The 18,338-nt window shown below is 42.4% G+C and overlaps 1 protein-coding gene and 1 long non-coding RNA gene across 3 annotated transcripts in view; one reads left to right on the plus strand and one right to left on the minus strand.

Moving 5' to 3' along the window:
- The window catches only part of THBS4 (thrombospondin 4), a 79,040-nt gene that overhangs the window by 13,500 nt on the left and 47,202 nt on the right, over nt 1-18,338 (plus strand). For both annotated transcript variants that reach the window (XM_075932343.1, XM_006119153.4), the window contains exon 2: nt 15,099-15,299. In XM_075932343.1, the coding sequence (XP_075788458.1) occupies nt 15,099-15,299 (201 nt within the window). The remainder of the gene's footprint in view (nt 1-15,098; nt 15,300-18,338) is intronic.
- LOC142829933 (uncharacterized) lies at nt 12,031-17,961 on the minus strand. The gene is made up of 3 exons (XR_012904875.1): nt 17,824-17,961; nt 13,047-13,194; nt 12,031-12,147 (listed from the first exon to the last, which is right to left on the minus strand). It is a non-coding gene; the product is annotated as an uncharacterized LOC142829933 (long non-coding RNA).

Here is an 18,338-nt window from a genome sequence, read left to right on the forward strand (position 1 = left end):
GGAGCGTCTGCACAGCACTTATTTCGAAATAGAGAGAGCACTCTTCCTCCGACTTCCTTACTCCTCAGACAATGAGGCTTACAGGGGTTGGAGTAATAAGTCCTTCAGTTTTGACAGTATTTTGACATTACAGGCAGTCCCCGACTTACGCGGATCCGACTTATGTCGGATCCGCAGTTACGAACGCAGCTTTTCTCGCCCCGGAGGACACGGACTGCGGGACCTTGCGGTCCCGTCGCCCGTGTACTCTGGGGCGAGAAAAGCTGCTCCACGTCTCCCTGGTCTGCAGACCAGGAAGACGCGGAGCAAAGCTGCGGAGGGGCTGGGCCTGCGGGGCAGCCCAGGCATGCCTCGGGGCTTTGCAAAGCCTCGCCGGCTTTGCAAAGCCTCGGGGGAAGCCGGCGGCGGGACAGCTCAGGCGCGCCTGGGCTGTCCCGCTGCAGGCGTGCTTCAAGGCTTTGCTCCCCGTCTCCCTGCAGACCAGGGAGACGGGGAGCAAAGCTGCGGAGCACACCCGCAGGGGGACAGCTCAAGCGCGCCCGGGCTGTCCTGCTGCGGGCGTGCTCCAAGGCTTTGCTCCCCGTCTCCCTGGTCTGACCAGCAGACCAGGGAGATGGGGAGCGAAGCCTCGGAGCACGCCAGCAGTGGGACAGCGCGGCGCGCCTGGACTGTCCCGCTGCCCGCGTGCTCTGCGGCTTTGCTCCATGTCTCCCAGGTCAGCAGATCAGGGAGACGGAGCAAAGCCGTGGAGGACTTGGGCGTCCCCACCCCCGTCTCCCTGGTCTGCTGGGGGGGGGAGGGTGCAGCTAGTGCCCCTCCTCCCCCAGCAGACCAGGCTTTTCTTGCCTACCGCTGGGTGTAGAGCAGCTGGGGGCTGCTGGGTTGGTCCCGCAGCGCTGCTCCGGACCAACCCGGCAGCACCCCAGGTGCTCTGCCCCAGGAGTCCTGATTCAGCTGCTGCTGGTCAGTTTCAGCAGCGGCTGAATCAGGACGCCTGAGGCAGAGCAGCTGGGGTGCTGCTGGGTTGCTCCAGTAGCGCCAAGGAGCCGCGCTACTGGAGCAACCCAGCAGCACCCCAGCTGCTCTGCCCCAGGCGTCCCCAAGTCAGCCGCTGCTGAAACTGACCAGCGGTTGACTACAGGAAGCCCGAGGCAGAGTTGCTCTGCCCCACGCTTCCTGGAATCAGCCGCTGATCAGTTTCATCAGCAGCTGACTTGGGGACGCCTGGGTTTCTTAAGTTGAATCTGTATGTAAGTCAGAACTGGCATCCAGATTCAGCCGCGGTTGAAACTGATTAGTTTCAGCAGCGGCTGACGCCAGTTCCGACTTACATACAGATTCAACTTAAGAACAAACCTACAGTCCCTATCTTGTACGTAACCCGGGGACTGCCTGTATTTCAAAATACCTGCCTGCTGTGTAGATGCAGACTAAGTTATTTTGAAATAACATTGCTGTGTAGATGTGCCCTAAATGTAGATACTGCATGACCTGGGTTGTCACCAACAGTCCTTCAGCTGCTGTCCCACAATTCCTGATTCCCTGTGACAGTGACTGCTGGGGTAATAATTTTACACTGCTCTACCCAGAGATCAGAGACTGGAGGCCACCCTCCCTTGTAACACCCGTGTTTTCAAAATGCTTTTCCTGATTGCCCACCTTAGCAAGTACACTTAGCAACTCATCCTTGTTGTGTGCAACCACTTAGCCAACCATGCCAGCTCCATTTACTAGACTCACTCCTGCATAGTATTCTCCTGGGCCTGTGTGGAGAAGATACTGTGCAAGCACAGCTATGGGCCAACCATAGAAATATGGATACCTAGAAGCAGATTGTATGGGGGATGTAGGTAAAGGGGTACAATAGGGATCAGCAGCAGTGCTGTGTGAAAGTGAAGGAGCTTTGCCAGGGATAACAAAAGTTCATGAAAACCAGCAATAGATCTGGTGCTGCCATAGCATGCCATACTTGGTGGAGACCCCACCAGCACCCTGCAGTTCACTGTAAGGAGCACAAGAGAGCAATTCCTTCTGTGAACAGTATAGAGGATGTGGGAGATGTGAAAGGGATGTCCAGCCATGCCCCAATCCAGGAGCTGTTTTAGACTCCACTGCAGTTTAGCCAGTCCCGTCAAGTGAGGGTGTGTGAGCCTGATGAAGGGGAACCTTAGGTAAGTGTGTGCATACATTTTCCCTTACATTGCTTAAATATAGTGATAACTTGTGGATGTGCCAGATACTAACAAGACAAAATGTATTCATTTTTCATTGCTTTACTTGTATGAGAAGTGGTAGAGGTACAACAGAGTTGGCATCTGCCTCTCATTCCCATGTAGGGTTATGTGGAACAGTTTATTTACATACATAGGGATGTCTCTTTTGTCCTCCTGAGAGATCTTGACAAAACTTTCATGGAGAAACTCTGCAGTCCTTTCCAGAAGGTGTCTAGCGATTGCTGCCTTCTTTCTTCTTCGGTAATAAGAGACTTTTCCATGCCACTCTGCAGTGAGTTTGGCTGGTATCATTTCACTAATCAGGGTAGCAGCATGCAAACCTGGTCTACATTAAGATGCCAGTAGCAGGGGAGTCCTCTGTGACTTTGTAATCCTCAGTAAGCCACACTTGTGTAAAATAGGGCTAATATTCAGTATCATTGCTCTATACTTGGATCCATGGAATGGGGACTGAAATTGTATAGCTTCATGCAACCGAACAGCCATGGCTGGGACTGGAGAACAGTGCTGTGCTGTGAACCTCTAAAGCTGAAGTGTCAAAATAATTTAATATTAAAGTATTTATGGGACCACAGTGTCCCTACACATCTGCAGAATAGGTTATTTAGATGAGGGAAAAGAAAAGGACTAGAGAAGACATATGTAGTGAGATTTGCACTCAGTGGACCATGAACAAAGGCAGAGAGCTAATATGATTGACAGCATGGAGAAGGAAGGAGTACAGAAAAAAGGTCCAGAAGTTTCAAGAGGATAAGGAGAGAGAAATGCACAAAGATGTGATAGGCGTTAGGCAGCATCCTCAATTGCTGCAGACCCTAGTTGACCAACAGTTCCAAAAATCCCAGACTCTCCACTTTTTGTAGCCCTTGGAGAAATCCATGGTTCCTGTTCCCTGTACACTCCAGTATGCCACATGGCATCATAGGATGCATCCTTACCTATAGCCCTCCATGTCACTGAGCAGCATGGAAAATCACAACTTCACATACACAGATCCATGATTGGTGTATATGTAAAGCCACAATAGACTACATTTGTGCAGAAGCTTTTTGATCGCTTTGTTACTTCTGCTCACTGTTTTGGACTCACAGTGAGCCTTAAGAAGATAGAAGTTATGCTTCAGCCTGTCTGGAAAGAGCCCAGCACACCAGTGACTACTGCTGCTGGTACAGTCCTTAAGTCTGTTGACAAGTTCTGCTCTACCTGGGAAGTGTACTGTCCTCTAGCATAAATGTGGATCATGATGTATCTGCTTGACTAGCCAAAGCCAAAGTCTTTGGAAAATTGACCAAATACCTATGGAATGACCATGGTATTAAACTCCAAACCAAGATAGTGGTTTATCAGGCAGTTGTCCTGAATGTCCTGTTGTATGACTCGGACTCATGGACAATATATTGTTGCCATGTTTTGAAGCTCGATCAGTTCCATATGCATTGTCTGAGAAAGATCGCCCATGTGAACTGGTGGGACAAAATTGCTAATACGGAGGTTTTTAAGCTGTGTGGTGTCATGGGCATGGAAGCAATGCTTATGAACAAACAGTTTCGCTGGATTGGTCATGTTATGAGGATGGATGATACATGGATACCAAAGATGGTCTTCTATGGCCAGCTTGCTCATGGAAAGCGCTCTATCGGTGGTCAATATAAGCCCTATAAAGACATCTTAAAGCAGTGGTCCCCAACCTTTCGGGGCTGCCGGGTGTCCGGGGGCAGGGCCATGCATGCGCCGTGTGCCCGGGGCAGGGGCCGTGCATGTGCCATGCGCCCAGAGCCCAGGGCACAAGAATGGCTTGGGCCGGCCCTGATCACTTGGCAGGCACACATAAATGCCTCAGCGGGCACCAGGGCGCCCGCAGGCACCGCATTGGGGACCACTGTCTTAAAGGCCAATATGAAGTCATGAGGCATATCTCCCAATGATCTGGAAACTCTAGTTCAGGACAGATTGTCCTAGCAATAAACCATTATACAGGCTCTTAATTGCTTTGAGAGTCAGCGTATCCAGGCTCTGCAGGAAAAGCGGAGGATCCAAAAAGAACATACAGCGCCTGCAGTTGGCGGCTTTTTATGTGACATCTGTAATCAGTTCCGTCGATCAAGGATTGGTTTAGTTGCTCATCAAAGGCGTCCTAGAAGATGAGATCCGTCGAACGACAGCTCAGTCCAAGAACATTTGTGCACTGAATGTATAGAAACATTCACTTCCTTTCTAATTTAAAGTTCCACTCCATTAATTTACATCAAAATTTGTATCACATTGCCTGTGCTTTTTTCCCCACTTTGTTTATTTGCACTATTTTAGGATTCAAAATTATAGTTTTTTGATCCCCAATTTATTTTCGTTCACAATAAAATATTGCAGAATGCATATTAGTATTCAGAATACAAACAGTTCTTGCAAGTGTACAGCAACCACATAATTCGTAGGTTCAAGAAAAGACACAGTCATTTTTATAAAATGTACAGCAAACAGTATACAGAGTCTAGCAGAACCCAAAGCTCCAGGCTGAGAGAACCCTCCACCAGAGAACACTACTCTGGCTGACTACTAAAGTGCTCTTTCAAAGCCTCCTTCAACTGCAAAGCTCTTCTAACATTTTTAAGTACATCAGAAGCAGGAAACCTGCTAAACAACCAGTGGGGCCCCTGGACGATCGAGATACAGAAGGAGCACTTAAAGATGATAAAGTCATTGTGGAGAAACTAAATGAATTCTTTGCTTCAGTCTTCATGGCTGAGGATGTTAGGGAGATTCCCAAACCTGACCCATCCTTTGTAGGTGACAGATCTGAGGACTTGTCACAGATTGAAGTGTCATTGGAGGAGGTTTTGGAATTAATTGATAAACTTAACAGTAACAAGTCACCGGGACCAGCTGGCATTCACCCAAGAGTTCTGAAAACTCAAATGTGAAATTGCGGAACTATTAACTATGGTTTGTAACCTATCCTTTAAATCAGCTTCTGTACCCAATGACTGGAAAACAGCTTATGTAACGCCAATATTTAAAAAGGGCTCTAAAGGCAATCCCAGCAATTATAGACTAGTAAGTCTCTCGTCAATACCGGGCAAATTAGTTGAAATAATAGTAAAGAATGAAATTTTCAGACACATAGAAGAACATAATTTGTTGGGCAAAAGTCAACATGGTTTCTGTAAAGAGAAATCATGTCTTAGTAATCTATTAGAGTTCTTTGAAGGGTGTCAACAAACATGTGGACAAGGGAGATCCAGTAGATATAGTGGACTTAGATTTCCAGAAAGCCTTTGACAAGGTCCCTCACCAAAGGCTCTTATGTAAATTAAGTTGTCATAGAGTAAGAGGGAAGATCCTTTCATGGACTGAAAACTGGTTAAAAGACAGGAAACAAAGGGTAGGAATAAATGGTAAATTTTCAGAATTGAGAGGGGTAACTAGTGGTATTCCCCAAGAGTCAATCCTAGGACCACTCCTATTCAACTTATTCATAAATGATCTGGAGAAAGGGGTAAACAGTGAGGTGGCAAAGTTTGCAGACAATACTAAACTGCTCAAGGTAGTTAAGACCAAAGCAGACTGTGAAGCACTTCAAAAAGATCTCACAAAACTAAGTGATTGGGCAACAAAATGGCAAATGAAATTTAATGTGGATAAATGTAAAGTAATGCACATTGGAAAAAATAACCCCAACTGTATATATAATATGATGGGGGCTAATTTAGCTACAACTAATCAGGAAAGAGATCTTGGAGTCATTGTGGATAGTTCTCTGAAGACGTCCACTCAGTGTGCAGCGGCAGTCAAAAAAGCAAACAGGATGTTAAGAATAATTTAAAAAAGGATAGAGAATTAAGACGGAGAATATTTTATTGCTCTTCTATAAATCCATGGTACGCCCACATCTTGAATACTGAGTACAGATGCGGTCTTGTTATGCTTAAATGAAGCACACGAGATCTTTTATAAGGAAAAAGGCAGTACGCCGCATTTATTGAGAAAACAACAGTTGCATATGCTTTTCAATCACACACACACACACACACACACACACAAAACATCATGCATACACAGTCCTGCCAGATGATGTCATAGTTACCAGTCCAGAGTCTGTGTCAGTCTAGTGGCCAGCTAGATCGAACACAGGGGGAAGCAGGGCCTTTGTCGGTCTATCAATCTGATGCTCCTCTGGAGATGATGGCAGATGAACCCAAAGTTCCATAGCAAAGCACCCTGCTTTTATAATCCTTTTCTCTGTTGAAATCCATGGATTCCACTATGTTAGCTTGTGACCGGAATGTTATCTTATTGATGTCAATCATTCCCAAACATCTTCAGGCTCATCCTGTAATCAGTCGTCTTTCGGGGGTGCCCGCTCCGCTTCCAGGCTCGTCAATCTGCCACTCTGCCCATCTTCTTGTGAGTAGGGGGTACACATCGATGGTTATAGATGGCTTCTTTGCAGCCAGGTCGTCTCATCTTCTGGCCTTCGCCACACTCGTTCATCCCCTTTCTTTGGCCATCTGGTTCTAAGCAATATAACATTGCATCTTATCTCGACACATTCACACTCCTCTCACATACATGAGCAATGTTACAAGGACTTTCCAGGTTACATAGATCTGCATCGGGCAAAGCAAAGAGGCATTGTAAATCAAGCAATTAAGGCTTCTGCCTTCAACATTTTTCTAATCTTATTAACACAGACATAATACCCAGAACTGTCTTTCCACTTAGGCCCATTTACTAAACTCACTTTTAGGGCAAAGGTAATAGACATTTAACTAAAAGGGTTTAATTCAATACAATATTAAATATATATTTCTATATTATTGCTACATCATTAGACTACATTACTATATTGCTAAACCTAAAATACAAATATAACAAAGAATAAAGCTTGCAATCCTAACATATCCCCTTCTTGGTGCCTCAAGAACCATTCTTGAGTGGGACATATCTTATGTAATTGTTTCATGGCTATATACTGGGAGGCAATGTGAGCCTGTGGTTGCAATTTAATAAACATTACATCTCCTCATCTCAAAAAAGATATACTGGCATTAGAAAAGGTTCAGAGAAGGACAACTAAAATGATTAGGGGTTTGGAATGGGTCCCATATGAGGAGAGATTAAAGAGACTGGGACTTTTCAGCTTGGAAAAGAGAAGATTAAGGGGGGATATGATAGAGGTATATAAAATCATGAGTGGTGTGGAGAAAGTGAATAAGGAAAAGCTATTTACTTGTTCCCATAATATAAGAACTAGGGGCCACCAAATGAAACTAATGGGCAGCAGGTTTAAAACAAATAAAAGGAAGTTCTTCTTCACACAGCGCATAGTCAATCTGTGGAACTCCTTGCCTAACAGGGTTTAAAAGAGAACTCGATAAATTCATAGAGGTTAAGTCCATTAATGGCTATTAGCCAGTATGGGTAAGGAATGGTGTCCCTACCTCTGTTTGTCAGAGGGTGGAGATGGATGGCAGGAGAGACATGGCTTAATTATTATCTGTTCAATTCACTCCCTCTGGGACACCTGGCATTGGCCACTGTCGGCAGACAGGGTACTGGGCTGGATGGACCTTTGGTCTGACCCAGTATGGCCATTCTTATGTTCTTATGTAATGGCCTCATGTTCATCTGTTCAAAGTCAGAGCCTGCTCTCCCTCTACCCTAGCAGCAATATATTCCCCCTAAGCCTCACAGATTGTATTCAGGACAAAATGGGCAGATATAACCAGGGCTCGACAAATCATTGAATCTACTCACCTGTGGCGAGTAGATTTCAGCTGGTTGCCCTGTTCGACAGCGGTGCGCGCATGCGCAATGTGGGTCTTGTGCATGCGCAGTGCAGGGCTGGCGAGTAGGTTTTGCCGCCGTTAGTCAAGCCCTGGATATAACCATTGGGATATTTTTCTCACTGTGCTCCAATCTAGTCAATAAATGCAGTCAGTGCCCATCTATCTACTAAAAGGGCATTTTAATTCTCATTCTGCAACTGTTGAGCCAGTAGTTAACTTTTTCCCTGGTGCTGTCCAGGTGACCAGTGCACAGCTTCATGAGCCAAGGGAGCAAAGGATAGATTGGGTCCCCTGAATCACTGTGGCATTTCAATATCACCAGTGGTAATTCAACCATTGGAAAAGAATGTCCCTGTTTGCAGTTTTTGAACAATCCTGTGTTCTTAAAGATGCGAGTATAATCCCTCATCAGCCCACACTGATATCAATGAAGTGTCTCTGGTGAGCCATCAACATTTGTATAACCATATAAAGTACCTCTTTCTGTTGGCATACTCTGCAGGTGGGCTAGTGTCAAAATAGACATATGCATGTTGTCTGTCACCCTAATGTGCTGCATATCCATCCACTAGGTCCTGCATATTATTGAGAATTATGGTCCCAAATAGCAGAAGCCATTTAATGGACCTAAAAACCTACATGGCAATGCTCCCTCTATGCATTTTCCAACTTCAAAATGATTTTCCCTAATTGGTAGCAAGCTAGCATAGTTTCCAGAGTGTGATTGCCACTCATTTCTCCACTGTTAATGCAGCTCTCATTCTGATGTCCCTGCACTGGAGGGCTGAGTGAGTTTGGTGCACAAACCCAGGAATGTGAAAGTTCCTTGTCATTCTTAACCTGTATTATTATGCAGTCCCATCCACAAGTGCTCTTTTTGTTGGCCCAGAATCAGTGCTGCACCAATAGCTTTGAATTGTTTTTCATTATGCTCCTTAGCAAACTATCCTTGAAGAAATCTTCATGTCTCCTGTTGTTGTAGTACTTCCTCTGAGCATGCAAATATAGGATAATCATGTGTCCTGTATTTATGGGATATGAATGGCATTTGTGCAATGAAAAAAGTTGAACGCTGGGAACTTGACTGCTAGCTTCCAGAGAACCCTGGGCAAGTATTTCTATCCCACAACACATGGTGAACATTTCCCAAAACGTATCGTGCCAGCACATGGCACACTGCAGCAGTACCTGCACTTCTCATTGCACTGACACAAGCACTCCTGGTGAGTACATGCAGCGGCAATGCAAGTATGTATGCATATGAGAGAGAGAGACAAATTTCAGCAACTGTATGCTGATATAGCTTGTGTAAACCGGAGTTTGTCATGTAAGCCTGGTTTACCCACCTTTAAACTCAGTGTAACAGTTCCCTACCTGAGAAAGATACTCTGTAGATTAAATTAACGTCAGGGAATTATTTTGAAATCCTGGCATGAATGTTCTTTTAACAATGGATTGTAAGACACACATGAATGGATAACTTCTGATGCAGGCCTGTCGAAAGGGGGCATAAAGGTGGAAATTGCCCCAGGGCCTGGTGATTCAAAGGGGCTCAGAAGTTCTGAATCCCTCATCAGCCCACACTGTAGTGGCAGTGCCCGGAGCCCTGGGCCCTTTAAATTGCTGACAAAGTGCCACACTGTGCACTACAGGCAGCTCTGAGGAGTAGGGTGGGGGGACGATGTACAAAGGCCTAGTAGCCCCAGTCCCCAACCCTTCTGCCTGAGACCCTGCCCCTTCTGGGAGTACAGAGCTGCACCTCCCCACCTTGCCTAGGAGTCCAGCAAGCCTGTTGGCTTCCCCTCCTGATATTATTTTCTATCCCTGATTGCCCAAAATTCTGTTAAAGTGACTGTCTTTTGTCTTTTCTTGTGCAACCTTATTCCTGGGTGGGAGAGCCCAAAACCACAGACCAGAGTCCTCCTCTGCCACCTCTTTCTGTTGAGGGGTACCTCACTATCTGCAGCATCTTCCTCCACCCAGTCACTGCAATCCTAATCTTGTCCCAGAATAGGAATAAATTGTTAACAATTGACATATCAGAAAGTTAACAATGGAATTCCCCAAGGTTTCATATTAGGAGTGAAATTCTGACCTCACTTAAGTAAATCAGTGGGAGTTTTGCCATTGATTTCAGTGAGCAAGGGCTTTGTCTTGTTTAATATGTTTTTAAAATTATCTGGGAAAGGAGGTGAACAGTGATAGACCAACATTTGCAGGGGACAGAATTATTTTGGTGAGACCTGACTAGAAAAAAAAAGCTTTAGAACAGCGGTTCTCAAACTTTTTTGGGCTCCAGAGCCCTTTACATGCATAAAAATTTATGTGGAGCCCCAGCGGTCCACTGATTGTATGTGGTGTACCTATCAATGTTTCCAGGTTGTCAACCTCAGGGTCTGCGGAGCACAGTTTAAGAAACACTGCTTTAGAAGTATCTAAGAAAGCCTGATGGCAGATGAAATCTAGAATTGACAAGTGCAGGACAGTGCACATTGGAATATAACGTAGTTTGTGATGTAGGCATGGCCTTAGTTTACCCATAATAAACTGAACTTCTTGCTAGATTCTAAATTAACTGTAACCACACAGGAAAAAGACCTGAAAATCATCGTGGACAGCCCAATTAAAACTTGCTTTCGATGGGAAATGGTAGTCAGAATGTTAGAATGCATGAAATATGAATTATAAACTAGTACTGAAAGTTATATTATTATATAAAACATTGGTCTGCCTTCATCTGGCCTAATATGTTTGATTTTAATTACTGCATCTTACAGAAATAGAAAGTGACAAGGATTATTAGAGGCATGGAGAGATTTATATATGAAAATGGACTGAAAAAACAGAAGCTATTTAGTTTAAACAGACAACAATAAGCAATAAACTTGAGATGTACAAATTAATGGGTGTTATAAAGAGAAAATAGAAGTTCCTGATTTACTTTCTCATAATACAAAAACAGGAGCACAGTTAATTAAACTGAAAAATAACATCTATAAGAGGGTACGTCTGCACTTGTTCCCTAGTTCGAACTAGGGATGCAAATGTAGGCGACCGAAATTGCTAATGAAGCGGGGATTTAAATATCCCGCGCTTCATTAGCATGATCTCACCGGCGTGTTACTCCGCTCAACAGCTGTTTCAAAAGTGATAATGTGCGCCAGGACGCGTTAGTTCGAACCAAACCCCTTGGTTCAAATGAACGTTACTCATTTTTTGAGGAGTAACGTTAGCTTGAACCCAGGGGTTTGGTTTGAACTAACACATCCCAGCGTGCACTTTCACTTTTGAAACAGCTGTTGAGCGGAGTAACACGCCGGTGAGATCATGCTAATGAAGTGTGGGATATTTAAATCCCTGCTTCATTAGCAATTTCGGTTGCCAACATTTGCATCCCTAGTTCGAGCAAGGGGGCAAGTGTAGACGTACCCAAAGTGATAAAATGTTCATGATGCACAAAAAAACAGTGAAACCCATTGCCCCAAGATATCTTTGAGTCCTGGCGTTAAAAAGGAATAGGCCACATAGATAATAAGTATGTCTAGAATTACATGAAATACAAAATAAATAGAAGGGTCCATTGTGTGACTTATGATGGTTAGAAAGAACCTTCCCTCTGAGAATTATCCACCACATAATTTTTTTACAACTTCCTCTGAAGCATATGTAACTTATCACTCAGATCCAGGATATTAAATTGGATGGGTATGTCTGGTTTGATCTAGTGTGGCTATTCTTACACTGCCATCATATGCACATCATTGTAGGTCTTCACAAATGTCGCAATCTTTTTCTGTGTTAATTTGCTTTTTCTGAATAACAGCAGCTTTTCTTTCAAATCCTCATGGTAATGAATCTATTACTTAGAAGTCAGACACACTATTGGTGTACTGCCTTGGACAGGAGCCCTTTTCTGTTTGTCTCCATCCTTACCCCTTAGTAGCTTCTCTCATTGCCTTCAAAGCTCCTTTCTCTTCTAAGAACTTCACATCCTCTCTTGTAGAACACTCAGGTGCACAGCCGGTCTTAACATTTTTGTGCAGGCCTCCAAAACAATATTTTGCCACTCTCTTCAAATATAATTGATCTCACTCCAACATTATCATTCTGTGCTGTAGAGGTCCATCCTAAGGAATTTGGAAGGAGTTAATAAGATGATTCTTAGGATATGCTGAAAATTTAAATGACTCATTTTTAAAAAAGAATGAAAATAAAAGTGTGTGTGTTTTGATGTCATATTTGGATGCTTGCATTGAGATCTGCTGCTTGTTCCTGTCTGTTCTGCTCCTATACCTTTGTTTTCAAGTCTTCTGTGTCAAGGAAAGGGGCTAGAAGATTACTTTTCCAAAAATGAAAGTGTGATTCTTTTTTACAGTTCTTCTTATTCTTTCCAACCAGATCATGTGCTTTCTGGGGTCCTCAAGCTGACTCTGTCCAGAGAACACTGCTAAGTGTGTAAGAGGGAAGATGCTTGTCTTAGACAGCAACTGTTGCTAGCAAGTGAATGTCTCATGCCAGGGATGGATTTGATCACAGTGATGCATGTGCATTCAAGTCAATGGTCATTCATCCTAATTCATGCCAGATACATGGATTTGGCATTTATTTCTAAAAGAATCCCATAAATGCTAAGATGTTGTGCTTTATTAGAACCCAAACAATTCAAATCTATCTTTTAAACATGAAAATCCTTATTAAAGGGCCTTTTGCCTGAGCAAAGACTTGAGGATCAGGCCTCAAGTAATCCACCATGTACAGGTTTTCTGAATACCTCATAAATATCTTAGTGTTATATATTACTTCATCAACATTTAAGTCAAATTTAGCTTTAAATATCTGAATAAGTACATGCTTAAATTCACTTTATAAGAAATTAGATAATATAAAATATGCTTGTGATATGGCTGTTTATTAATACATGCGCTTTTCCATAACTGGCTTAGCAAGTAATAGACCTAGAAGATTTCTATTATACGTCAGTGTTGTAATTTAGCAGATTTAGCTGCATTTTGGGGTGGTTTATTACCTGCAATTGTTTGCTGTATGAAGTAGCGAGTTGTCCTTTTGTCTTTGATTAGGGCTGTGTGGTCGCTTTCTGTTGGCCAAATGTGAATCCCTCTTCCACCATGTCACTGCTCTCAATGAATGCCAGGGCTTACTTCTTTGTGGTTGTCCTGTGTCAATAAAGAAATGGTTTATAGTTATACATGAAATGCTAGAAATGGCCTTTTGTTAGACAGCTCTCAGACATTCATTTCTCTGGTATTTGACAATAAATCTTGGGCACATTCAGGGCCTGTTCCGTCTTTTGTAGTATACCACAAACACCTAACTAAAGTCAGTGGGAGACTGGCATGCATTAGAATCAGGCCATTAAATACAGTAGTAGAATAATGGTGTAACTTTCAATAGGTTTACAAGAAAATGAAGGTGCCTTCAAGGGGAGAATCTCCTGTCCTCATTCTTCAGGGGAATTCCATTGGCATCCAAATGTAATGCAGAGCATTTCTGTCCTCTGAACCAGATGATATCCTGAGACTTGCACAGAACTTAGATGCCCCATAGAATCCCAGTGCCCCCTTACAGCTGAAGTGTTTTCATGCAACTTTGGAGGAAGCTGCGTTCCCATGCAATCCCTACTGTTGGCTGGCCTGGAGACAGCTGCAGCCCCTGGGTATACGAAAAGGTGCATTTAGGGGAATGGGTCAAATTCATTATATAGAGCAGTCACTTTAGAAAAGTAATCTGGATTGAATCAACATTGTTGCTGAGGGACAGAATTAGAGGAGGTGATGTCAAGCAGTGCAGGCCTATCTGTTCATGACCATCTCATCCCAAACTGTATATTATAACCTTGGATACTGAGGCAGAGCATGCCACAGAGCTGCTGTTACTTTTCTTCTATATACCCCCATCTTCCACCACCATGGAGTTCCACCCGTTTTTGTGTTCATGTTAGTGAAGGGAGAAATATAGTTCAATAGGGTGGAGCTGTTACAGCACTGTGACTAAATAGAATCACCACAAGTTCACTCAAATGTTTCCCTTGTAATTAGTTTTTATAGGAAGGGATTAGGAAATAAGTTTAATAATATTTGGTTTATATCTGAGATTTGCAAGATTTCTATTAGCATTGTTGATTTTGGCTGGAGACATTTAGTTATCATGAACTTTTTCCTTCCCATCTATATTTATTACTCAAAAAAAGCAGTAATAATTAACCAGCATTGTAAAAGAACAATATTTTAGCAACAGAAAAGTGTGCCTTTTTCCAGTTCTTAGCTTTGTCCAAGAAAAATGTATTTAAAGATTTGGAAATATTGAGAAGAGTGTGATTTGCTAGATGTGTTAAAAAAGAAAGTGAGAGAGCCTGACAAATTTAGAAGCATAGAATATCAGAAAAGGAGCTATATGTCTTCTTTAAAACTTAAAGAGAATTCAGGTAGATTTCATTATGCCCCTCCTTTCAGTTTCTTAATCTATGCCTACAGGTGTGCCTTCACTTAGTATCAGTACTATAATGAGAATGTGGGTCTTATTTACATAAAATATCTTTTTAGCCTTCTGGAAAGTCAATAAATAAAGTAATCATTTATATCATAGTAAATATTTGCCTATATTAATTGAAATCAAAATATTTGTACTGGGGAGTACAGTGAACTGAAAATCTTTGATATGCAAATTTCAGCTTTACATCTTGGACTTGAATGAAGCATGAATGACAGTGTCTGAAAATAATTGTGCATTAAGAGATTTCTGTTTAAGTGTAAATTTTAGAAATTTGCATTAAAAGTTTTTAATAATTGGAATTGTAAAATAAAGAATGCTAGTATTTGAGCAGTAATAAATGACAGCAAAGGTCTGACATCATGAGTGAAAAATTGCTTCATATATTATCTCTGCAGTTGAGAAAAATCTAGATTAATTGCAAAAATATCTCCATGACAACACAGAGTAGTTTTTATCCCTCAAAGTGAAGTCATTGAGGTGCCTTAGATGAAGTTCTCCAGGCTCATTGTTGTACTATAATTTAATATACAGTCTACCTACCTACTTACCAAATCCTTTTATTTTACAGTTTTTGATCTTCTTTCATCTCCCAGCCGGAGAGTGGTAACCTTTCTACAGCAAGCACTTGCTGATCCTACTTTGAATGAAGTATATGTGCTCTCAACATTCAAACTGCAGCCAAAGAGTACAGCCACCATATTTGGCTTATACTCTTCGGATGACAACAGCAAGTATTTTGAATTCACGGTGGTGGGGCGATTGAATAAAGGTAAGTCATTTGACACCAGCCCCTTTATTTTATGGATCTATAAATATTGACATGTCTGCAGTGGTCTTTACAACAGTGTTATTTAATGCTACTCTTCTGTTGTTTATTTCACCACTCATCACCAGCCCCTTCCTCTGCTCAGGACGATATAAGTGCTGGCAACATGCTTGCCTCCCCTTTTATGCTTCCTTGCACAGCACTAAACTACCCTGATGCCTCCTAACACGTGGAGACAAACTGGTATCTTTACTTTCTGCCAGCTAGCTTGCTATTAGCAGCACTGAATGTCTCCTAAAGGAACATTTAAAGTTGTTTTCCTTTTTTTCCCCTTTGGGACAATAACTGCTTCTGATTACCAAGGAATGTGACAGACACACGCACATGCTGCCTCGTGCATATGAAAGAAGGGTACTTGTGCCAGGGATCTGAAGTTTAGATTTGACTATGCAAGACAAATGTTTCTATCACTTATAGAATCTTTCAGGTGATGGAGAATGTTTGCTTTCTGTTTATTGGAATCAATTAATTAAGAAGCACTGTACAGAGTTGAGCAAAATTAGAAATATATTTGTTGAGAAATTTTATTCTAGATGTAGGAAAATTCTTCCACTCGCTTAAAAAAAACTTTTATTTTTTTTAATTAGAAGATATAAAGGTACATACAAAGAAAAGCCTTAAAACCAAAGCTGTGGTCCTATAGCTCTGGAAATCTGCTTCTGGAGTAAGAACTGCAGGATCAGAACATGAACGAACACACACATACTTACTTTTTGCTGGGAAAAAAAAAAGTCATGCTTGTGTCTGATTTGCAAGATTTGCATGCCTGCAGATCTTTCTTGGTGTGAACTAAGATGCAGACTTTCAAGCTTTATAGACAATGTTTAAATTGTTCCATGGCAGTTCTTAATACGTTTCTATTGCAACAGGGATAATGAAGAATGAGCTACCTTCTCATTTTACATATGGTCCCTCTTTGTCAGGTTTGAGGCATATTAGGGGCAGTGTGGAGAAGCCTGTATGCCTCTATTAACTTCCTTTTGGATTCTTGAATATGTAGAGAACTTCAATCTACAAGGCTGCCACTCATGATATGTTAGATTTAGATTTAGGATAAATTAAAGAGACAAGAGATTCCTCAGTAGGGCTCTCCACTGAGATCTATTCCCCTCATTATTTTAGTGTGGTTAGCTTAGGATGTGAACATGTATAATTAGTTAATATTTATTAAGTGTTTTGAAAATATCAAGTGTGCAATACAATAGCTGTGAAGAGAAGAAACAACAAGGAGTGCGGTGGCATCTTAAAGACCAACAATTTTATTATGGCATAAGCTTTCATGAGTTGCAACTTCATCAGATGCATGACGGGAAAGAAAAAGAAACAGATAGTTGGGGTACAGTGTTACATCAGGGCTAATTCAGTCAGGGTGGATATGGATAAGAGGGTGAGAATATCTTGTAATTTTCCACTGTAGGTATTCTCACCTTCTTATCCACATTAACATGGCTACATCTGACACTGTGAAGAATAGGTTAGAATTAGAATTGGGCTTTTCACTACCGCTCATCTTAGCTAGATGATCACACTGAATCAAGAGATGATTTGTCATCCTTCTGAGGAAAAAAAATTGAAAAGGTTTTTCAGCCTTTCTTAAGACCATAGAATCATAGAGCTTGAAGAGACCTCAGGAGATCATAGAGTCCAGCACCCTGCCCAAAGCTATTGTGGCTGCCGCAGATGCTGCATCCCTGGCCCCAGCTCCTGGCCCGCTACTGGGGCTACCGCGTCCATAGCCCTGCTAAATGGGCTGCTGTGGCCCCAGCTGCACTACCGGGGCTCCAGCCCCAGTACCAGCTCCAGCCCCGCTAGGCTCCCAGTCTCCAGCCCTCTTGTCACTGAAGCTCCCAGTCAGGACTTCCTGGTCCAGGAACATCCATGGTCCAGACCAGGGAGTCCTGGTTTTGGGAGGTCCAACCTGTGCTATCCTGGATCTGTAGTTTCACCTATAATTTTCTAAGTTCAAACCATTTTATTGGCTTTCAGGAGCCAGCATGACAGCGAATCTGTTTTTTAAACTGCAAGTAACTGAACACTTCACTGTCTGCAGGTTGTCCATATGAAGTGTTCTGATGGTGGATGGGAACTTGCAGGACCACAAGTGTTTAAAGTGTAACTGAGGTGGAAGTCCATCACAATTCTGCCCTCATCTTCAACAGAATTTTCCAACTTCCTCAATGGATTTTTGGCTTTGTCCCAATAAAGAATCCTTGGATCTTCCTTTCAAGCCAGAAAGTTCAGCTGTTCTAAAGCTATCCTGGCAGGTGGTCAGCAATCAGTTGTGTATTCCACCACTGTCCTCTCTTTTTTTCTCTCGGTCTCACTGCTGTCTTTGGTCTGACTGCGGGGCCCAGTTCCAAGGATCCTGCTTAAATATATCCCCATGCACATAGCAGTCACATAAGTAAATGCCTGCAACATATTGTTAGCCAAGTGAAACTCAGCATTTGCCAGCAAGCAGACTCACCTTTTGTCAAGTTACTGATGACTTCATGTGCTTTTAAGGAAATATCATCTCTGCTTCTTTTTGTACATCGATACTGGTGACAATAATTGAGTCCTTGATTGCAGCTGCTGAGATTTCCAGAACAGATGTGTAAACTAAAGATAGGTAGAAGAGGCCACATAAGCCAGAAGTGACTTAATCAGAATCATTGGAATTACTATAGATTTGTACTGGTAAAACAAAACAAATGCTGAAAGAAATTACCAAAAGAAATTATCAATGCATCAATGTCCAAATAAAACTCTAAGGAAGTTCAAAACACAGAGGAAGCACAAAGAGTCATTAATAATATAAAAAGAATAGTGGAAAACCCAGACTTTAAAATAAATGGCAAATAGAAGAGTTTCTTCAAGTCTAGAGGGTTGCAACCATGAATATATCATATGTAATATGTGCCATATGGCTTTACATTTAGGGAACATTTTTGAAGCTTTTACAGCATCCTACGTATAGACCTTCTGCCTCACATACGGACA

Source organism: Pelodiscus sinensis, chromosome 6 (assembly GCF_049634645.1).
Source record: "Pelodiscus sinensis isolate JC-2024 chromosome 6, ASM4963464v1, whole genome shotgun sequence".
Taxonomy (NCBI): Eukaryota; Metazoa; Chordata; order Testudines; family Trionychidae; genus Pelodiscus; species Pelodiscus sinensis.